We start from the raw sequence: 22,511 nt of genomic DNA on the forward strand, positions 1-22,511 counted from the left end.
GGCTAAAAATGTATTTGGTAAATAAAGAAAATTGCATAACCATTTATTGTATGTGATATGGACTGTAGGCGTAATGCCAGACCTACCCAGTTTGGATGTCCTCTGTACCAAAAGATAACTGCTCATAAAACATATTTATTTTGTTTAACTTGTACCAGAATGTTTCTGTAAAGAGCTTATGGACAAATGAAGCCACCAAACGATAAACCGCAGATGGATATATTTCACTTGCTTTGATTGGCAGCAACTCTCTGAGTTCCCAGGCAAAATTCTCCCCCCATTCTGGCTGGCAAAGACCTTTGACCTGAAGATGCTTAGCACTGAACTTGTGTCCTTCATTGCACAAAACCCACGTTCTGCTTACGCAGTGATAACCTCTTCCAGATTTAAACAGCGATGGGCAGGACCTCACCTGCTGACCTTCAGCCTTTGAGATGCTTTGCATACCTTGTAGACCCGAACTGGAAAAAAACTGGGGGGAAATTGCGTGCCCCTAGCAACAAGTTTTGCCTGGAGCGTCCTTCCCATCTCATGCAGCTTCCCTTTGTAGTGGAAAAAAGCACCGTTGAGCTCCCTTGATAGCATCTTCCTTTTGGCAGAAACCGCCAGACAGATTCTTGCTCCACCGGCTGTGCTTCCTGCAGTCACACTCCTCTCCCAGGGAAGGTAGCGTGTAGCCTGATGCCTTAAGCTTCTGCCTGTGCACAGCTCCAGCTGATGTGGTTAAGTGACTGACAGCATAAGACGAAGAGGAGAGATAATGGAGGATAGGTCTATCAGTGGCTACCAGCCATGATGACTAAAGGGAACCTCCACATTCAGAAGCAGTCCGCCTCTGAATCCCAGTGCCAAGAGGCAACATCAGGGGAAGGCCTTGGCCTCTAGGCCTTGTTGTTGGACCTCCAGAGAAACCGGTTGACCACTGTACAAAAGAGGATGCCAGATAAGATGGACCACCAGTCTGATCCAGCAGGGCAGTTCTTCTCATGTGCTTGTATTCTCAGGGCTTTTTTTGTAGCAAGAACTCCTTTGCATATTAGGCCACAAACCCCTGATGTAGCCAATCCGCGTGGAGCTTACAGTAGGCCCTGTATTAGGAACCCTGTTAGCTCTTGGAGGATTGGCTACATCAGGGGTGGTGTGGCCTAATATGCAAAGGAGCTCCTGCTACAAAAAAAGCTTATTCACAGCAAATGAGAGAGCTCATTCTAAGCTTCCCCCTCCCCACTGCATTCATAGTCCCCACCATCAACCCCTGGGCTGGGCCCCAGATTAACAAATGCTGAGAGCAATTTTATTTTTATAACAGGAAGAAAGGAAAGAAAAAAAAATGACAAAACAGGAAGGAGGGATGAAGAAATTAAGGGGAGGAAAGGGGACAGAAATTTAGTTCCCACGGCACAGGGTTTTTTTCCTCCACAGCACTGAATGTGTCCAACTTTGTATTAGAGAAACTCTGCCAGCCTATCAGGTAGCTGACTACTAATGTCAGCCATACTCACTACCTCAGTAGTTCTTTTCTCTCCAGCCTGGACCATTTTATGTCTCGTATTGTGTGCTTCGGCTGTATCTTACCTGTCCTGCAAGTAGCTCAGGGTAACTCAATTCATCATCATTATCATCGTTGTTGTTGTTATTATTATTCTCTTCCATTATTCTCTGCCTTTCTTTCCACTTTGGAACCCAAAGCATCTTGCATCATTCTCTTCTCCTCCCATTTTATCCTCACAGCAACCCTGTGAGGTAGGTCGGTCTGAGATTGCATGACTGGCCCAAGGTCATCCAGCAGGATGCCATACCGAAACGGGCTTGCTTATCGTGGTTTGTGCTAACATGGTTTGATTTCATGTTGGAACTCAGAAACGGTGGTGGCGGTGATTGCCCTGCCTCTGGAGGCTAGGGATTGGAGCCAGGAAGGAACTTACCAAACTGAATATTAAGAAATGGAAAATGTAATCAGACAATCAGCTCTACATCGTGCTTTATCTATTGAGTATTCTGAAGCGCAAACCACGGTTGGGGCTATAAACTGTGGGTTATGCAGACCATGGGTTAGAATGATGCCTGATGTGACCCTCTGATTAATCCATTACCTGGTTCAGATTTCCATTTATAGCAACAGCAGCAACTAACTGAATACTTTCTGTCCTTTCTCTTGCCAGACGGGGCTTGATCATGGGCATCTGGAATTCGCACACATCCGTAGGAAATATCTTGGGGTCCTTGATCGCAGGCGCTTGGGTTTCACAGGCCTGGGGCTTGTCATTCATCGTTCCTGGGATCATCATTGCCACTATGGGAGTCATCTGCTTCTTGTTCCTCATTGAATGTGAGTTTTGCCACTCATGAGCCTGGGTACTTTGGCTGCAGCCCTAAACATACTTTGTTTGGAAGTAAATCACACTGGAGCATGAAGAACCCCGTGGCGCAGAGTGGTAAAGCTCTACTGCAGTCAGAGCCCTCTGCTCACGACCTGAGTTCGATCCCTGCGGAAGCTGGTTAAGGTAGCTGGCTCCAGGGTGACTCACCTTACATCCTTCTGAGGTCGGTAAAATGAGTACCCAGCTTGCTAGGGGTAAAGCATAGATGACTGGGGAAGGCAATGGCAAACCACCCCATAAAAAGTCTGCCGTGAAAACATGAAAGCAACGTCACCCCAGAGTCGAAAACGACTGGTGCTTGCACAGGGGACTACCTTTACCTTTTTAAATCCCACTGGGATTTGTGGACAATACTTCTGACCCAAAGCATTTCAGAAAATGGCTATTTGTGGGTGCATACTCAAGATCATTTAATGCAGGATATTTATCTTTAAAAGTACTATTACAGTGGTTTTCAAATTCCTAATTAGGACAGTTGGAAAATATTAAAAGGGTGCCCCATTGAAGTTTATAAGTGAAGTGAGAGATCCTAAGCTAAATTAATGGGCAAAAGGGTGATCTGGTGACTTAAGTCCTCTTTAGGACCGATGAATCCCAAAGGTGGGTGCGGTAGAATGACTTTCTTCGTTCACTTTTCCAAATTGTTTATAAATTCAGCACTGGTGTTTTGGATACTGGAGGAATCATTGCTGTCCAGTAGAAAAGAGTCCAGTAGTAACTTAAAAGCTAACAAAATTCATCAGAGGGTATGAGTTTTCATGAGTCACTGTTCTCTTCTTCAGATACTGAAGAAGTGAACAGTGACTCACGAAAGCTCATCCGCTGCCACAATTTTTGTTAGTCTTTAAGGTGCTCCTGGGCTCTTGCTCTTTTCTACTGCTACAGGCAGGCTAACATGGCTACCCATCTTGTGCTATCTCAGTTCTTTAGGCTGTGGGGACCAAAGACTACTTGAGTTATTGTAAAGTTCCAGTTTGTGGAACAAGGAGACCCCCAGGCGTCTCCATAGATAGATACATATTCTGACAAAGACATGTGGCCATCTAGTGAGATAAAGTGGTATTGCTCCTTTTTTGAGCTGACTTGTGCTACAACTCATGAGTTGATTCAGTGTTTGTCTACTGAAAACACTTCTACTCAGCCTGTCCACAGTGGACTCAAGGCAGATGAAATAAAAGTCATCTTCAAAGTTGCCAAAGAGGGAATTTTGTCAGGCTCCTCTTCTCTAATCTCTGCAGTATGGTATCATCACAGGCTACAATAAGGCCCCCAATATGGAGCTTAAACACCCTTCTTCCGCCTCATCAGTATTTTCCTCTTCCATGGCTCCTTTTTGCAGCTAAATGAAATGTTGGTACATCTGATCACAGATTAATCAGCGTCTGGTGTCACCAGAAAAGCTGGGAAGATGGTCATCACAAATTGGCATGGAAATGAATGGTCACTGTACCTTTGCATAGAAATGTCACACCCTGCTCCTCTTGATTTTGGCAGATATTTGGCTCTGTTGTTTTCAGTTTGTTTATGCTTATATGTGTATAGCTGCTAGGGTTGCCAGACCCCCACCAGGGGTAGGGGAACCACCACTTTTGTGGGGGGGAATCCCACCCCCAACAGGACCAAAAGGCTTTGTGATGATGAGAGCCAGTTTGGTGTAGTGGTTAAGTGCGTGGACTCTTATCTGGGAGAACCGGGTTTGATTCCCCACTCCTCCACTTGCACCAGCTGGAATGGCCTTGAGTTAGCCATAGCCCTGGCAGAGGTTGTCTTTGAAAGGGCAGCTGCTGTAAGAGCTCTCTTAGCCCCACCCACCTCACAGGGTGTCTGTTGTGGGGGAGGAAGGTAAAGGAGATTGTGAGCCGCTCTGAGACTCTTCGGAGTGGAAGGCGGGATATAAATCCAATATCATCATCTTCTTCTTCTTCACCGGGAACTGACATCATGACACTGCCATTGCATGGCGATGCTCTGGTTTGTGGGCAAAACTCTATGGTAAATTTGGGCCCAAAACTCAGAGCGTCGCTGTGTGATGTCAGCAGCATGATATCACTTCCAGATGATGTCATTGTGTCCTGAGAACCAAAGCGTACATGGGAGAAGACTTCAGGAACAGACCTGGAATCCCCCTACTGGCTGCCAAATTATACCATACTCGATGCACCTAATGAAGGGGCTCCATTCCACAGAAAACTTAAGCTGCAATGAATCTGTTAGCCTTTAGAATGTCAGAAATCACATTTCCTAAAGGACAAGGACATCCCCCCCCCTTTCACCTGAGCACTAAGTGCATGGCAGCCATGTGCAATCAGTGCTTTGGAGTAGGATTTTGGCCTTGCCCCTGGAACTGCTAATAAAGTCTTCTTGACTGGCACGTTCACAAAATATCTACTGCAGTCACACATTGAAGATCCTTATGCTATACCAATAGGCGTAAACTACGGGGTTGCCCCCTCCGGGCAACCAACACAGGACTTGGGGGCTCGGGGCTCAGGTCTTCCCCAGGCAACCAGTGCCAGGCATAGTGACAAACTCCTTTGAGTGTATGAAAATGTTTTCTGATTTAAATTTTCAAGGAGGAGAGATCACGATCTTCAAAGGCATAACTCCCAGAGGTATCTATTGGGTTAGGTGTCAATATGCATATTAACCAGTATTTGTAAGCTCTAATTGGGTGAATCAATACATTGGCAGACCTGGGTCAAGATTTGGTAACTTTCCCGGCAATAGTTCCCGGTGGGGAGATTTGGTAACTTTCCCGGCAATAGCTCTTGCAGCACACAGGAGATACAGACCTCTCAACTGAGATCTAGGAAAGGTGTCTTTTTTTTCAGCCATCCAGCCGCTCTAGAGTGTTGAAGGACACTTGATATTGTAAGGTAATTGTGATCTGCAAAAGTTTTCGGTTGTAGCTTTGGATTTTCTAGATTAATAACTAAAGTTTTGATATCCAACCCATTTTGTGGGTAGGGCAGGATTTGTTGAAGAAATGAAATTAAATGAAAGTTTGATTTCTGAATATAAGTGAAAACTGAATGATTTAGGTATCAGTAACTTCCCTGATAAACTGTAGCATATCCTGAACCCAACATGTAGTTTGGTGTAGTAGTTAAGTTCATGGACTCTTATCTGGGAGAACCGGGTTTGATTTCCCACTCCTCCACTTGCAGCTGCTGGAATGGCCTTGGGTCAGCCATTGTTCCCACAGAAGTTATCCTTGAAAGGGCAGCTGCTGTAAGAGCTCTCTTAGCCCCACCTACCTCACAGGGTCTCTGTTGTGGGGGGGGGGGGGGAAGGTAAAGGAGATTGTGACCACTCTGAGATTCAGAGTATAGGGCGGGATATAAATCCATTAATAATATCCTCCTCCTCCTCTTGCCTTCTCATCTCAATTTATACCCCATCCTACCTCCAAAATGGGCTCAGCATGGCTTACATCATAAAACCAACAAGATAAAAGTAAAACAATTTATTTTATTGGATTTATATCCCACCCTCCCTGCCGAAGCAGGCTCAGGGCGGCTGATAATAAATAAATAATAAATAGGACCAATGATTAATAGCAAAAAAAATTCATGCCTCATGTTAAATAAATTTTAGAGTGTGTGTGTAACCCCAGAAACACTAATGTCTGAAAAAATATCAAAAGGTAAGAAGGCACTGTGAAGGGGCTATAGACACCACTTTGTTGGTGTTAAAGGTGCCACTGGACTCCCAACTCAGTTCTCACATCTGTTAACTGCTTTATTATTTCTATACCAATTTACTGTGATTTACACATCCTACCCAATGTGTTGTTCCAATCTTATCTGGATTTTTAAAAATCTGTACAACCATCAAATCTCCAATAACCAATTCAGTGGCCTTGCTGGGCAAAAGCCCCACTTGGCCCCACCCACTTTCTAAAAACATTTGGCAGGCTCTAGGAAAGGTGCCAGCAGGTGCCATGGGGCCCATTGGCATCACGATGGGGACCCCTAGGCACTGGTGTTTGCAATTCCTGAGTTGCAGACTGAAAAACATTCAAGCTGGGGTTGCTGATATCTTCCCAAGATTTCAGCCTACTTCTGTAACATTGTCTCCCTCTCTTTCAGATCCAGAAGATGTTGAGTGCAGCCCTCCCCTTCACCATGTAAGTCTCACATCTTTGTTTTTGCTTATCACTGACATGAGGTTTCCTCTTCCTTACTTGGTAGAGAGAGGCATCCTGCTCCAGAAGAGAGAGAATCAAGTTCCCTGCCCATTCGTTTATGTACTATGGACTAGTCCCTTACATCTTGAAATCTTGCAGCATCCCAGTTCTGCAAGGTGTTTTCCTTGACTTACTCAGTTACCTGGATCCATCCCACCTCACTTGTTTATCATCTGCGCTTTGGGCTTCTTGAAACTTGCAGCATCCCAGTTCCAGTTCTGCAAGGGGTTTTCCTTGACTTATTTGGTTACCAGGATCCATCCCACCTCACTTATTTATCATCTGCACTTTCCCCCTTTCTTGCCCACTCTGTGTTGACCAAAAGCCAGAACTGTACTGGGCAAGGAAAGATGGGAGAAGGGAACAACAGAAATATTTTGTGCTATACGCCACTTTGAAGTTTCTGATAGGGCAGGATATAAGTTGAGCAAGGAGAAGTGGATTCTCCCAACTTCATTCCATTTGGGATTTAATCTCTTTCAACTCATGTGGTTTTGATTCAGTGATCTCAGGATTTTGAGGAACTTGTAAAGCAGAACTCAAGAAGGAAGGAGAGAATCGTCAGACACACTGTTCAGTTCCTTCTTGTGCCCACAGAGAACGCAGGTGTGGGTGGGGGAATTAAAGTGGCTTAATGTAATGGTTAGAGTGCTGGGCTACAACTGGGGAGCACTGGGTTTAAATCCTCACTCAGCTGTGAAACATACCGGGTTACTTTGGTCTAGTCGCTCTCTCAACTTAACTTACATCACAGGGAGGAGGGAAAATGCAGAGAACCATGCCCACCCTCAGAGAATCTTGGAGCAAGTGCAGGGCAAAATGTATGAATAGGTAAATAGAAAGACGTGGGATTCCTGTGATTCAGAGATCACTGGAAAACCACACAAGGTGTTTAGTAAGGTTCCTTGATATCTACCAAGTGTAGTTACTAGAGGAAAATTAATAGCTTGTTTTATTGGCATCCTGTTTTAGTGACTGTACTTTTAATGATGTTGGCCTATTTTTTAAATAATGGCATTTTAAATGCTTTTAGTTGTTTGTAAGCTACCTTGAGCAGGTCTCTGGCAAGGTAGCATATACATTTTCTAAATAAAACAAACAAGTAAATGTTTGGGTGTGATTTCCTGATGACCCCTAGACATCAAGATCCCAGAAGTAACATACCCGTGGTACATTAAAATAAAAATGTACCAAATGTCCACCGTCTCCAAGATTGCCCTAGATATCACATGTGAAAAGGACTGGGGCTTGGCCTGGATTGCAAATATATTCCTATGATATGGTTTGTTTGTGACACTAAAGAAACACAGTAGATCATTTTTCTTTCATGATACATGACATTGTATGTATGGGGTGGGATGGTATGTTTGTGGGGATCCCATCTTACAAGTTTATACTGGGCCCAGTGAAATGATGCTTGAACCTTGAGGGTAATCACTGGATATGAGCGAGAGAGAAGCCATGACTGGGAAGGGAAAGTCAGAGCCATAGATAGCTGCAGTAGAACCCATGGGTGTCTTCCAGAGTTCTGCAGAAGTGGAGGTGGGTCAATTTCTCAAGGGGCCTGAATCCAGATTTTTGAGATGTTTGGTTCTCTTACAGGCCAGTTCAGAGGAGAAAGGCCTTGAGGCAGAACATTCCATTGGCGACGGGAGCCTGAACGTATCCAGCAATAGCAGAGATAACATCATTGTTGCGGTAGAAAATACAAAAGAATCAACAGAGGGACCAGAAGCCATCAGTTTCTTTGGCGCTCTCCGGATACCTGTAAGTACAGCCCCAGAGTGGCTTTGCCTCTGTTCCAGATAGCCAGCGTGGTGTAGTGATTAAGAGCAGCGGACTCTTAACCTGGTGTTACCCTAACGTATTATTCACCTGTGCCATTTTACTGATCCATTGCCCCCATCTCAAGCCTAGGCCTGATAGGAGAGGGAAAAATGCTAGTGCTTCAGTTGTTGCCCAAGAAATCAGTGACCACAAATGGCCACATTTTAGTAAAGAAAAATATAGTGCAAGATCCAGCATCTGATGTGTGGTTTATCTCTTATGCTCTTCAGATTGCTCTGCATCTGCTGGTGCCTTCCTTTCCCCATCACTTTCTCTTGTCTTGCCTTTGCAGGGAGTGGTGGAGTTCTCCTTTTGCCTTCTGTTTGCGAAGCTGGTTAGCTACACTTTCCTCTACTGGCTGCCCCTTTACATCGTGAACGTTGGTGAGTCTCTCGAATGTATTAAGATCCTGATTTGTGATGTAAGGAGGTTTTTCTTCACCAGCCCAGCTGATTCACCAGCTCTGTGCTTCCCTGAAGGCCAGATCCCAACTCCACCTGCTGTGTCGATCCCTGCTCCCGAGGAGTCTGTCGTTGGCCTCATGCCCCAGCTGCTGAAAGACATGAAAGATGAATCAGGCCAGTTGACCCTAGACTCACAGAAGCTTCTACTGAAATAAAAAAGAGCAATTCTAAGCAGGTGTATTCCAAATCCTACTCAGATCTATCTGGTGGGGCTTATTCCCAGGAACGAGTTCTTGGGGATCGCTCTATTAGTCTTTTAGGTACCACAAGACTCCTTTTTTGAAAATTGCTATAGACTAACATGACTGTCCCTTTGGAATGATTACAATAAAAATTCAGTGATATAAAGAAGTTGGGCTGCTGTGTGAACTGAAGGTCCACAGCCCTGGTTAGCAATGCCTTTTTGCCAGCAGGCCACATTGAGGAGGAGATTAGAGGAAGTGGTGGTGCATCATCTCTCCCTCTTCATCCCCTTGGTTACACTACAGCAAGTATCACTGCCAGGTCACTGCACCATCTATACACACTTTCTGTTTCTGGGCTGGCTAATCACGGTGATGACTTATAGCGACCCATAGAGTTTTCAAGGCGGGAGATGTTCTGAGGTGGTTTTCCATTGCCTGCCTCTGCGAAACAACCTTGATATTCTTGGTTGTTTCCCATCCAAGTATTAACTAGGGCCAACCCTGTTTGCTTCTGAGATCTGACAAGATCAGGCTAGCCTGGGCCATCCAGGTCAGGTCGGGCAGGCTGCCACTCACTGTAATTTTGGGGTTCCACTAGCAGAGTAACTCCACACTACTTTCCCCCTCCTCAGCTTAACAGGCAAGAGTCTCACTTCAGTTAGCACTGGACAGGTTTATATTTTATTTCTCATGTTTAGTATGTGAACATATGTAGTATAACTGAACAGCAGGCCCTATTCCTGGGCTTTTCATGCATTATGCAAGCATCAACCCAACTTTGCCATTGAGCCTTCTCTCCCTGATATATGCTGTATCCTCCCTCCTGAGCTTATAACTCACCTGCAAAAGAGTCACGACCCACACATTGAGAACTACCAATCTCATTAGTTGGGCAAAAGCACAGTAATCACCTATCACCATTGGCTGAGACTTACTCACACAATTGAGAGCTTTTTCTAATTTTTTGACCAGATCTGCTTAGCCTTCTCTTTTCCTTTGCAGCTCATTTCAGCGCTAAGAAGGCTGGAGACATGTCCACTCTTTTTGATGCTGGCGGCATCATTGGTATGTTGTACTAATATTTTCATTCACCCTCCTTCCTTTTTCTGTATCCGATTCCAGGAAAATAGCTCCAGAGGCTATTGGGGGCCTGTTTGAATTGGTAGTCAACCTGGGGGGCAAGCATAATCCCCTTAGGCTGGGTTCAAACCCCAAACGCAGCCAACTCCCTTTCCCCAGTTCCAGCTTTCTGAGTCATTAAAAAAAACTTCTGTTATGCATGTGGAAGTCTTCCTATGCTCTGACTGTGCATGGGGAATCTGTAGAGTCCAGACATGGGCATAAAGAAGGGCCAAGCATCATTTTTCTGTGCCCACTACAAACCTTGTAACACACATGCATGTGCACCAATCCCATCTCTTACATACAGCCTCACAAATCATGAATGTCCATTTCATTTTTTAAAATATACTGTACCATGGTAATGTGCTTGCAGCCCAGTCTAATATCCCCTGGAATCACAGGTCCCAGTAAAGTGCACCCAACCTCACTGCCATGCCTGGGCTCCACCTCTACCAATTTTAGAGTCACAAATGGACCTTCACATTGCATTTTAGTGGATGAACACCAGTAAAAGTCCAAGGAAGGGAGAGGTTATGTTGGGTGAGGAAAGGGAAGGAAGCTCTTCTTCAAACTATTGTGTTTATGCTGGCTTGAAATGCAGTGCAGTATCTCCTTTCTGCTAGGACTTCCAGAACCAAATCCCTACCTCCACGACCACAACATCACCGTGGAATGGAGAAAAGAGTTAAATTCTTGATTAGCGGACATGTCAGGAGCAATGTTCCCTCTAACCTGAGTTAGCATGAGCTAGCTCACAGATTTTTAGCTTCCAGCTCACACCTTTTTGTCTTAGCTCTGGAAAAATGGCCCCAATTTATGCAGTAGCTCACAACTTTAATGTCAGTAGCTCAAAAAGTAGAATTTTTGCTCACAGGACTCCACAGCTTAGAGGGAACAGGAGTGAACTGGCAAAAGAAAGGTATAACTAACAGCTGGGATTCACTGCAAGACGGGGAGATGGCTGCTTAGTGGAGATGTCACTAGAAATGGACTTTTCAGATGGAAGACCAATTTGTTGTTAGTTAAATGGAACTTCCATGTTCATAAGCAGTATACTTTTGCTGCTCCTAGTTGTTACTTACAGTAGGTGAGAAACAACAAAATAGGCCTTCTCTACTGGGTTTGCTTGTGAACTACCTGGAGCCTCTGGCTGTCCACTGCTGGAAACAGATTGCTAGGCTCCATTGAGCTTGGCCTGGTCCCACAAGGAAGATGTCAGATTTTCAACTCCTTGCAAGCTATGGAATGTGAATTATGCTTGTGCCTTGCAGGTGGCATCCTTGCAGGTCTTATCTCTGACTACACTGGCGGCAGGGCCACCACGTGCTGTGTGATGCTCATTTTAGCAGCACCCATGGTGAGTATCCTCATGTTCACAAGACGTAGACCCTTTTGGTTCCTCTTTGTATTCTAGCAGCTCCTGTTTGTGATCCATAGGATTAACCTGTTAATCAATTAAATGTGCATGAATTAGCACTGGAAGGGGGAAAAACAGCAGGGAATAAAGGGTTAAAGCAGGGGTGGGGAACCTTTTTTCTGTCAAGGGCCATATGGATATTTATAACATCATTTGCGGGCCATAAAAAATTATCAACTTTAAAAACAGTGCTCCACCAAGGGAGAATGATTCAGGCCAGCAAAATTAATGCAAATAATTGTTTTTCTATTTGGAGTTATGTGGGGATGGGAGAACCTAATCTGGTGCACACACACACACACCTGGCCTGTCGCCCTAGGCAAATGCATAGGTCCAGGGTTTTTTTGTAAAAAAAACCCCAGCAGGACTCAGTAGCATATTAGACCACATTCCCTAATATTAGCATATTAGGCCACACCCTCATTAGCATATTAGGCCACACCATCTGGGATAATCAGGTGCAAACTGAACTGTGACAGTAACTTTTCCAGGCCCTGCAGCAATTCTGGCCAACCAGCCAGGCCCCAGGGAGGCTGCCGCACAGTACATCTGGGCCCTGTGATCCCTGCCTGGCCCTGGGGAGGCTGCTGCATGGCACAGCTGGGCCCCATGATCCTCACTGGCCAGCCAGGCCCCAGGGAGGTTGCCACATGGCAATCTATGTATCTGTCCAGCAATCCCGGAGGGCCACACCAAGTGACCTTGAGGGCCGTATATGGCCCTTGGGACGGAGGTTCCCCACCCCTGATTTAAAGATAACCTCTTTTGTTCTTCAGTGGTGCACAGAAAGGTCACAGCAATCATCTTTTAAAAAAAAAAACCCTTAGAAAAGGCATTTCTTCACCCAGAAGAGAATGGCTCTTCTACAGTTTTTGTTAAAAAAATTACTTGCATTCATAATAATTATTTAAAAATTTCTGCCCAATTGACTATTTAGTTAAAGGTGTAGATGCTACAGTCTGAGCTCATTTCACAGACCTCAAAGCCCCTTTAAACCAGACTTGAAGAAATAGCTTCTTGCTTCATTGCCTTTGGCAAGTGAGAATTGCATCCAGATGACCAAGAAAGGAAACATCTGTGCAATGAAAGTGTATGTGTCCTATTCACCTTTCAGGCCATCTGAGCAAAAGAAGTGTCTAAAATAGGGCAGGCAGGTCCATAAAGCTCTTTACAGGCTAGGAGACCTGTGTGGACTCATTTGCAAGTGAGCTTTTGAGTTATGCAATGCCTACCTTGTCCCTTCATACAGCTTAGGGTATGCAGGGCTCAGAGGCTGTTTTAGAAAGCTAAGAAACCACTAAAGCTTTCCTTTGCATCCCAGTAAAAGAGCCATAGATCTGCAGGAAGGTTTTGCTTAGCACAGCACATGTTACCTATACAAAAAGTCCCAGATTTGAGCCTTGGTGCCTCCAGTTAAAAGTGGAGTTAAAAGAAACCTTTGCCTGAGGTTTTGTAGATTTGTTGATAGTACTGAGCTAAATTTAAAATATCCTTCCATCTCTCCTTGGACTTCACAGTGCAACAACAAGTTGCAAGGAGACAAAATATAAATAGGAGTGCATAGCTCAAAAACTACCCCAAACAGTTCCTCCTCCACCAAATGGTCTTCTGAAATAAATCTATCTTGTGCGCCTTGCTAAATACAAGTGAAGGCCTAATGGTCTGTCTCAGGGGTTGTTTCCTGGTTACAGAGATCAGTCCCCCTGGAGAAAGTGGCGGCTTGGGAAGGTGGATTCTGGCATTGTGGCCTGCAGAAGTCTCTCTCCTTCCCAAACTCCACCCCACAAATTCTACCTCCAAAATCTCCAGGAATTTCCCAACCCAGAGCTGGCAGCCTTCCTTCCAGTGTTTATATGAGACTCTGTGCTATCAGGTGGAGCTAAGCAGGTTCTGGCAGCTTTAGTATAATCTATGGCACCCCCATAATCCATGGTGCCCTCTTATCCTGCCCTAAGCCAAAAATGAACAGACTGAGAACTTTTCACAGTGCTCAGCTATGTATTGTTTCTTTAGGGCAGTCAGTATACTTTACAGGGTACAAAAGAGACAGGCTAGTGCTCCAACTAGCTTTTGATCTAACAAAGACATTTCTGTCTAAACCAAGACAGAGTTGCCAATTAAATTAGAAGTCTTTTAACTTCCGTTGGCAACCTGGTGGATAAGAGCCAGCTGTATTGTGCTGAAGATCTCTTTGGTCTTTTCCAAAACTCAGATATTTGGATGGTGTTTTTCTTCTCTAAACACTCACAATGCATGTAGTATGTTGCTAGAAATGGGGAGATCCAAGTCAGGCTCAAATGCCAATGGCTGCAGTCTTAGAAAGGGCAAAACCCCTATGCAGGTGGATTGCAACTCAGTCTCCCTTCCTGTCCATCTTCTCCTCTTGTCTTCTTCCAAGGGAGGAGACCAGACTTGGTCCTGGGGAAATCCTTTTCCTAGCAAGATCAGAGCATCCCAGTTGTGGGAGATGGTGGACACAAAGCAGGAAAATGCCAGATTTCCTAGCAAGATTTCATATTCTTCTCTATTCACCCTGCCCAGATATGGCAGCCGAACCCTTTAAGAGGTGGACATATTAAGGATTCCTTCTACTCTGGAGGAGATAATCAGTTCCACTTTTCTTGGGGTTTTTCTCATCCAAAAAATCAGTGATTTTGTACTGTTCAAGGCAAGAACTCTAATTTTGGTCATAATAGCTTTGCTTACAGAGGCTGTCAAGTTGCAGTGAAGCCAAGCATTGAAGAGGGCTGTGTTTTGACTAGCTGTTTAGTCTTGCCAAGTGTGTGTGTGTGTGTGTGAGCGTGCATGCGTGTGTAAAAACTGGCCTGAATGGAGCATTCTACTTTCCCTGCATTTCTCAACCTCTGCTGTCCACACTAGTCTTGCTGTATATATGCTTTTCCTAGAAAGTTTTCAACTTTCACTGCTAGGCAAAGAAATAGCTTTAAATGATTTGCAGAGAAACTGTGGCCTCTTCTTGTTCGCAGTGCAGCTATGAAACTGCCGCTATGATGTAAACTCTGGCTTTGGATGGTCTGTCCTGTGATCTGATTGGAATGTACTTTGGCAAGATGTTTCACACGTTCCCTGGAGAGCCAAAGCTAGTGCTCTCTCTCTCTCTCTCTTTCACACAGAGATGCTTGTGAACATGTGTTGGAACCCCACTCTGAGCCTCACATGAAGTGAGGGAGAGCAAGATAAAATTAAATAAAGAAAGAAAAATCTCATCTGAGCTGCTACTCATGAGGTAGCCTTAGGCAAGCCACTTTCTCTCAGTCTCCTGGGCAATAGGTGGATAAATAGTGACCTGCCACACAGGGCTGTTGTAAGGATAACACTGAGATAATGGGAGTGAAGCGCTATGAATACCGAAAGCCCTGAATAATTGCTAAGTATTATTCCCAGGGGGAAAAGGCTGGCTCTACATATCTGCCTCTTCTGACACCTCCTGCTATGGTTGCCAGATCCCCCCTGGCCACTGACAAAGAGTGTAGGGTCACCAGCTCCAGGTTAGGAAAGTCCTGGAGATTTGGGGCTGGATCCTGGGGAGGACAGGGACCTCAGTGGGTACAATGCCTGAGAGCCCATTCTTCAAAGTGGCCATTTTCTCCAAGGGGACTGTAGTCTGGAGATAAGCTGTAATTCCAGGGGATTTTCAGGCCCCGCTTGAAGGCTGGCATCCCTACCTATAGCTCTTTGCTGCCATAGGCCAGAAAACTGCTGTGTGGATGTCCCCTGAGAAGTCCTAATACTGGAGAAGGATCCTTTTGAGTAATAGGGTTTGGGCAGGGATCCAGTGGGACAATTCTCCTGCATTACAGCAGCATTGGTATAGAGTGGCAAAGATTCAAGTACCACGAAGTAACCATCGTGTTCTGTGCAGGAAGAGGGAGGAATGGAATTATTCAGATGTGGAAATTCTTACCCAGTTTTCTCTTCCAGTTATTTCTGTACAACTACATTGGCCAAAATGGACTCGCTACATCAATAGGTAAGGCTGCACCACTTTCCAGAATTTTCTACCATCCAACCATGCATGTTGTGAGCTCAAACATAGGGAAGGGGATATTATGCCACATCTACAGAGAAAAAAAAATTAAAGGTGTGTATTGGCAGGCTAAGGTGGCAGTAGCCAAACAATTACCTCACAAATTTGACAAGGTGAAATCACCTTGTAGCTGCCTTATAAATATAAGGACCTCAAATTTAGGAAACTGGCACATGAGGAAAAGGGTTCAAAATGACATCCTGGGCAGTCACTAAAACTCTATGTTCCATCAGCTGCTGAGGCTTCTAAATAATATTTTCACTCCTACAGCCCATAGAAGGTGTGGATGTGGAGCAGAAAACTGGCACATGCAATGTACACTGATCCCCACCTCAGCTTTGTGTGTTGCCTGTGAGGTATTAGAATGCCTTGTCTTTCTTCACTTGGGCCTCAGCACACTTGCACCTAGATCCTCCTCCTCTGTCTTCTCGTGTCCACTCCTTTGTTGACTTAAGGGGGCATGAGGGAGTCTCCTTTGGCCTTTGAGATCTAACCACCTTCAGGCAGATGCTGCTGTTCCCATTCTCTCCCCTTTCCTCTCTCACAAAGCACGTGGTTTTCTTTAGCCAAGAGATGTACCCCTGTACTTTGTGGCTGCAGCTTTCACCAGCCTTTCTTGGCAATTCTTACATCAGCTTCCCTGTTGCCATGGCATTGGCAGCAGCCATCTCCATACCTGTGTGTGGGACAACTTCTCAAACCTTGGTAGCCAACTCTGCTCAGCAACAGGGACTCACAGTTTGTGCTCCACAGCTAAAAAGATCCTTCACCTTTGTGCGGTTTATCAGATGGTGGGAAGACAAGCATCAGATCGCCAGTGTTCTGAACGGCAGGCTCATATTGGAAGACATGGCCCTAGCATTGTATTGTTGATGTTTTATCCTTTGCTTTGCAGTGATGCTAATTATCTGTGGAGGCCTGGTCAATGGGCCTTATGCTCTCATTACAACAGCAGTGTCAGCTGACTTGGTAAGAATCTTACTGAGCCCTCCGATTCCCTTCTCTCTCCACCCCACCCCCATCCAACCATGTACTGAGAAACATTATTTTTTGTGGTTTTGTGCTTGCTACCTGACTTGACAACATTCAGAGTATCAGCAGTGGTTTGATTCAGTTATATGGCCACCTCATATATTCACATATTTGCGTATTAAGTACACTTTTCCTGCAATTTGGACCACTTTGTAACTGTCTTTCCTGAATTTGACCTAATTCCTAGAACGGGATTGCATGCAGCACAGTGGCTTACTTCTTTGGGCAGGGGTAGGAAATTCCTTCCACAGAACGTAAACATGACACCTTGGCTGAGAGATTCTTAGAAGGAAGGGAACTCTTGGCTGGAACTTGGCATTCCAAACTTTGAAAGGCTTTCAAGTAACCTGGCACAAAGCAGTTATACATCCACCAGGTATTCTGGAATGGTTTTCTGGCTGAAAAATGCTCCCTTAGGCAAATCCTCTTTCATGGCAACTGTGTACAAAAATCTTTAGTCAGGGCTAGGCCGAAATGGAAAAGTTTCTGGCTTGGCACTTCTTTTTGTCAAGCAATGCCAATGTTTGTCACTAGGGCCTCTTCAAGGGGAGTATTTGCCCTCTGACCTTTATGCCTGTTGCATTATGCAGGGATAGACTGTGGCTCAATGGAAGACCACATGCCGTAAAAGGGGTTCTTTGGACAACAATCCAGTCTGGATTAGATCAGATGCCTGCCCTGGTGTAGGGTTATACCATGAGGCTCAACATGGGACAGGGCCTCTTTGGTGGTGACACCAAAATTAAAGAATGCCCTCCCCCATGAAGCACAATTGGCTCCTTCCCTGTGACTTTCAGGAAGGCTGCTAAAAACCTATTTGTTCCACCAATCTTTTAACTTAAGACTGACTCTTTGCCTTTTAAAAGTTCTTCTCAGCTGATAAAGGTATATTCTGTTCTGTATCATAATTGATTATTTTTATATTTCTGTGTGCCATCGTGTAGACACTGGGCATTGATAGAAATGGGATTGAAATGTCTTAACTGTTCTGCATCATGAAGACCTGAGATTCAGTCTTTAACATCTCCAATTAAAGTAGCCAGAGTCAGGACACACCTTTTACTGCTGAGACTTTGGAGAGCTGCTGTCAGTTGGAACTGAGTTAGATGGACCAATGGTGTGACTCAGTATATATTGAAGAAGTATATATTGAAGAAAGGATTTGGGGTTCACACTGTTCCTTGTTGTCACTCTTCTCCCTGTTTAGAGTAAAACATAAGGCTTATTTAGTTGAACATGGAATATCTTGCTCTCTGCATCCTGGGATAGTGCAATAGGGGTGCAGGAGAAGAAAAAAAAGATTTGAACTGGACTTTATCAGTATAATCCTGCAACTGGGCACATAACAGAACCCATCCATAAGGAATTTGGAGGGACAAGTGCTTACTGTCAGGCAACCCCCCCCCCTTTCCTGATTGGCCATCGTTAATGATTTCCCACCCTGATTGGCTCCCATATATATAGACACAGAGTAGTCAATGTTAATCCCAGTTCACAGATGGTCGGTGACCCCTTTTGCTCTCTGTGATATGCCTGCCCTTCACTCTCATATGCTTGCTACAGTTCTGAGCCTAGAGCTTTATTCTGAAATGCTGCTCTGGAGTGTTCAAAACATCAGGTTGAAAACTTGTTCTGCAGGAAGAACTGGGTCTCTAAAGATGGGGCTGTTTTTTGGGGGGGGGGGCGGGGTTACCTACCATACAGTATGACCACACCATTTTTTTATTATTATTATTTGTTTATTTTTATTCCACCCATTCCCCCATAAGGGCTCTGAGTGGAGTACAACATAAATAATAAAATCACAACAGTATGATGATAAAAACCAATTACAATATTCAGTACAACAGAATGGTCCAACAGGACAATGTAATAAGATGGTGTAGCAGGACAGTACAGCAAAGCAGTGCGGTAGGATAGTACAGTAGGGGAGGCCAACCGATCTAATGGATAGATGCCCGCCACCTCACCCAAACACCTGGCAGAACAGCTCCGTTTTACAGGCCCTACAAAAGGCTAGCAAGCCAGGTAGGGCCCGGATCTCCATAGGGAGCTGGTTCCACCAGGTTGGGGACCTGGCCCTGGTAGAGGCACTACACTTTGCACTACACTTATTGGAAAGAAAACACTCCAGAACTCATGCTGTGCATTTTCTCTTAATAACTTATTTTGTTTCATTCCTCCACCACAGGGCACCCATGAATGTCTCCAAGGAAATGCAAAGGCCCTCTCCACTGTTGCAGCTATCATCGATGGGACAGGATCTGTAGGTTGGTAGTCAGGAGATGGTTTAAGCCATGGTTTTGTTTTGAGACATGTGAGAACTTCCTGTGCCCCCTTTATCAGGAGGGCATGATGAGAACAGGCCCATAAACGTATGCTTGGGATCCATTTCTGTCAGTTGCTGTAGGAACAGAACCTCTTTACTCAGAGATGGTGGGGGACAGGCAAGGGCATCACTTATCAGCCTTGTGTATTGCATGGGAGCTTCTGCCCATTCACGATTAGCCACAGAGGTGTATCCCAAATGTATCTTTGTCTGACATCCCCTGAACATAGCTTATCTCCTCCACCTGTACAGATGGCCTCCAAACAACCTTGATCTGACCAGTCTTGGCTACTTGTTCTGCAGGTGCTGCTCTTGGACCCCTGCTGGCAGGGCTGATCTCTCAATCAGGCTGGGACAACGTCTTCTACATGCTGATTACGGCTGACATACTGGCTTGTCTGGTTGGTTCCTTTTGCAGACTCTCAATTTCTTGTCTCTCCAAGTGACTGAACATTGCAGTCCTAAGCAAAGATACACCTTTCTAGGTTGCTCTAATGTTGGCATTCAGTCATCACAAGCTCCATTTAAACTCACGCTCCAACTGGATATCAACACAGTCGGTTGCTTGCTCTTATGCATCCCTTGCTCTATCCTTTCCCCTCCTTTAATACATAGGAAACTTTGCAGACTGTGCAAGGTTCAGTTCCCCATGATGGCTGAATGTGGGCTCCTTGATGAGCCAGAGATTATTTGTTGCACACAAGCTGGGATTCTCTTTTTTTTTTTTGACAATGTTTTCTTTTTTTATTTCCAATAAATACATAAAGAAACGTAAAAACAGAAAAATTCACCACACCAATACATAAAACAAAAAAGAACATATGACCCAACACATAATACAAACAACAATAAACAAAACAACAATAAACAATAAACTGGAGAGTGAGAGCTTAAGTCTGTTTTTAACAATATACTTCATCATACATATTTACAATTTCCCTTTAACCCAACCCCATTTCTTATTTCTACTTTTTTTCCCTTTTTCTTCACCTATCCATCTATTTTCAACCAGTCATATAAAGGTTGCCATACTACCTTACATTCCTGTACATTTCCCTCATTTAATTTTACTGAAAGAAGGTCCATTTCCACTGTTTCAAGCAGCTTTTGAACATCACAAGCTGGGATTCTCAACTGCTGTTGAGTCCCAGTTTAGAAACCCAGTTTGTATAGTGTAAACAAAATCAAGTTCACTGAGGGATCTGAGTTCTGATGCCATGGCAAATCAAAACATGATGAAGCTAGGGAGTTCTCCAGATACGAAGAAGGAAGTTAGTGGGAGGAGCAATGGACATGTACAGGCACAACAGCAAAGAGGTTCATACCCAATTTGAGTTTGTGTGGAGTTTCAGAGATGCTTGTCATGATGTCTGTATGCAGCCTCTGAAATTAATTTTAATTTTTATTTTGATTTAAACAGCAGAGCTTTGAGAAAGGCTGAACTCAACACTTGCCCTGCCCCAAATCTAGAAAGATTACCTTGAGGCTTCTTTGATTTTATTGACTTTATCACTGAGCTGTTGTTCTAGTCAAAAATAGTTTTGCTACTTAGAAAGAAATGTTGGGTTGACTGTACTACCCACACACATTACACGCATTACACACACGCATAAAGTCTCAATAAAAAAGAGCTATCTCAAAAGCTAATTCTGAGTATGTCTTTCCTTTCCAGCTCCTTTCCCGTGTGGTATACAAAGAAATACGAGGATGGTGTGGTTGCTACACAAGAAAGAGAGGGTAGGTATTGACAGAACCCAGAGAGTTTTGAAAGTACTGTTGTGGGAATTGTTTGTAATGGTTCATTGGTGTTTTAAAAGCCCCAAATTGCCTTGAATCCCAAGTCTGACAGCCTGGATGTCAATGATTCCATGTCAAATTCCCTTGATATGGGCGCTACCTGAATATGTGTAAACAAAAAATATTGTTTGCACCATCTTGGATTTATTTTTAAGTATGGCTCAGAAATTCCTGAATCACCATGTCAGGTGGGACTTTTGTTCTTGGTTGGTCACATACCCGGAATTCAAGAGGCTCAAATGGAAACCAGTGTCAAAAATTCCCTGGTTGTTTTGTACGATCTGTGCTTAAACAAAATTGGTTGCATTTATGGGTAACATTTATTGACTTAGAACTTTCTCTGGAGTTATTTAAACAGTGATTCCCATGAGCCAGCTACTTTTTTAAGACTCCTTGGAGTCAGGAATTAAAAAAGTAGTTTGTCTAGGAGACCAGGGAGAAAGTCCTGAAAATACATGCAAGGTTCATGCAAGTTCCAGACTTGCCGGATGTATTGTATCTCCAGCTCTATCAGGAAACAGTACATTTCCACCTTGAGGCATATTCAAGAGTGATACTGAGCAACCAGTGTACCAAAGAGCCATGTACAACTTTGGCTACAGTATTACAAACTCTGATTTCTTCCTCTGAACCCTCCTGCAACGTCTCTTTAACCAGTACTAACAATCATCTTCTTCTCAATATGCCTTTATAGTTTTTGTATGAATCTAACTCACCCAGTAACGTTGGATACAAAATAGTTTGCACCGTGAGTATGTGTGTTATGTCTCCCTTCCCACTGAAATGAGGAATTCTGCAAATTCGGTGTGTGATTTCCCCCCCCCCCCCTCCTGATCTCTCTTCCCTGTGGCATCTGTCAGGTTATCATGCACAATGAGACCCAAAGCATAGCAGCCCAACACACCCATTTTTTGTGTTCCCAGTGAAAAGGGATGGATAAATCAAAACCTACTCAGACATGTGTGGTTTATTGCACTGGTGTTCTTATGGCCTTAGAGCTAGGGAATGATGCACTCTGTAGCCAGTCCATCGGCCCAAAACTATCCCAGTTCCAGTGGATCAGACAGCTAATTCTTACTGGATGAATTTGACATGACTGTCTTCCGTAAGGATTTGAATCCACAGATACTTTGACACATTCTCTAACTATCTGATCACACCACTTGTTGGTGGATTGACCTGGTGTTAATTTCCCTGAACTCTGATTTGAACTAGGGTATTCTCTGTACTGCCAGAGAACTGTATATCAGAAAAGAAGCATTATACTTCTCAGACGCGTCTTCCTGAATGTGTATTGGAACTAGATCTGAGACCAAGATTCCATTTACAATATTCGGCACTGGTGAATGCATTTGTGTAATTTCTGAGTTGTTTTTCTTTGGAGAGCCAGTTTGGTGTAGTGGTTAAGTGTGCGGACTCTTATCTGGGAGAACCGGGTTTGATTCCCTACTCTTCCACTTGCACCTGCTGGAATGGCCTTAGGTCAGCCATAGCCCTGGCAGAGGTTGTCCTTGAAAGGGCAGCTGCTGTGAGAGCCCTCTCCAGCCCCACCCACCTCACAGGGTGTCTGTTGTGAGGGAGGAAGGTAAAGGAGATTGTGAGCCGCTCTGAGACTCTTCGGAGTGGAGGGTGGGATATAAATCCAATATCTTCTTCTTTGTGCAATTGTCTTTTTTCTTTTTTGTCCTCACAGCCCTTTGCACCATTCACCATTGGCCAT

General features: G+C 44.4%; 1 protein-coding gene across 2 annotated transcripts in view; it reads left to right on the plus strand.

Moving 5' to 3' along the window:
* Positions 1-22,511, plus strand: part of SLC37A2 (solute carrier family 37 member 2) — a 55,031-nt gene that overhangs the window by 27,860 nt on the left and 4,660 nt on the right. For both annotated transcript variants that reach the window (XM_060250589.1, XM_060250588.1), the window contains exons 7-17: positions 2,163-2,329; positions 6,473-6,510; positions 8,173-8,337; positions 8,690-8,780; positions 10,049-10,111; positions 11,440-11,525; positions 15,528-15,576; positions 16,529-16,602; positions 18,857-18,935; positions 19,298-19,395; positions 20,667-20,731. In XM_060250589.1, the coding sequence (XP_060106572.1) occupies positions 2,163-2,329; positions 6,473-6,510; positions 8,173-8,337; positions 8,690-8,780; positions 10,049-10,111; positions 11,440-11,525; positions 15,528-15,576; positions 16,529-16,602; positions 18,857-18,935; positions 19,298-19,395; positions 20,667-20,731 (975 nt within the window). The remainder of the gene's footprint in view (positions 1-2,162; positions 2,330-6,472; positions 6,511-8,172; positions 8,338-8,689; positions 8,781-10,048; positions 10,112-11,439; positions 11,526-15,527; positions 15,577-16,528; positions 16,603-18,856; positions 18,936-19,297; positions 19,396-20,666; positions 20,732-22,511) is intronic.

This window comes from Heteronotia binoei, chromosome 12, assembly GCF_032191835.1.
Source record: "Heteronotia binoei isolate CCM8104 ecotype False Entrance Well chromosome 12, APGP_CSIRO_Hbin_v1, whole genome shotgun sequence".
Taxonomy (NCBI): Eukaryota; Metazoa; Chordata; class Lepidosauria; order Squamata; family Gekkonidae; genus Heteronotia; species Heteronotia binoei.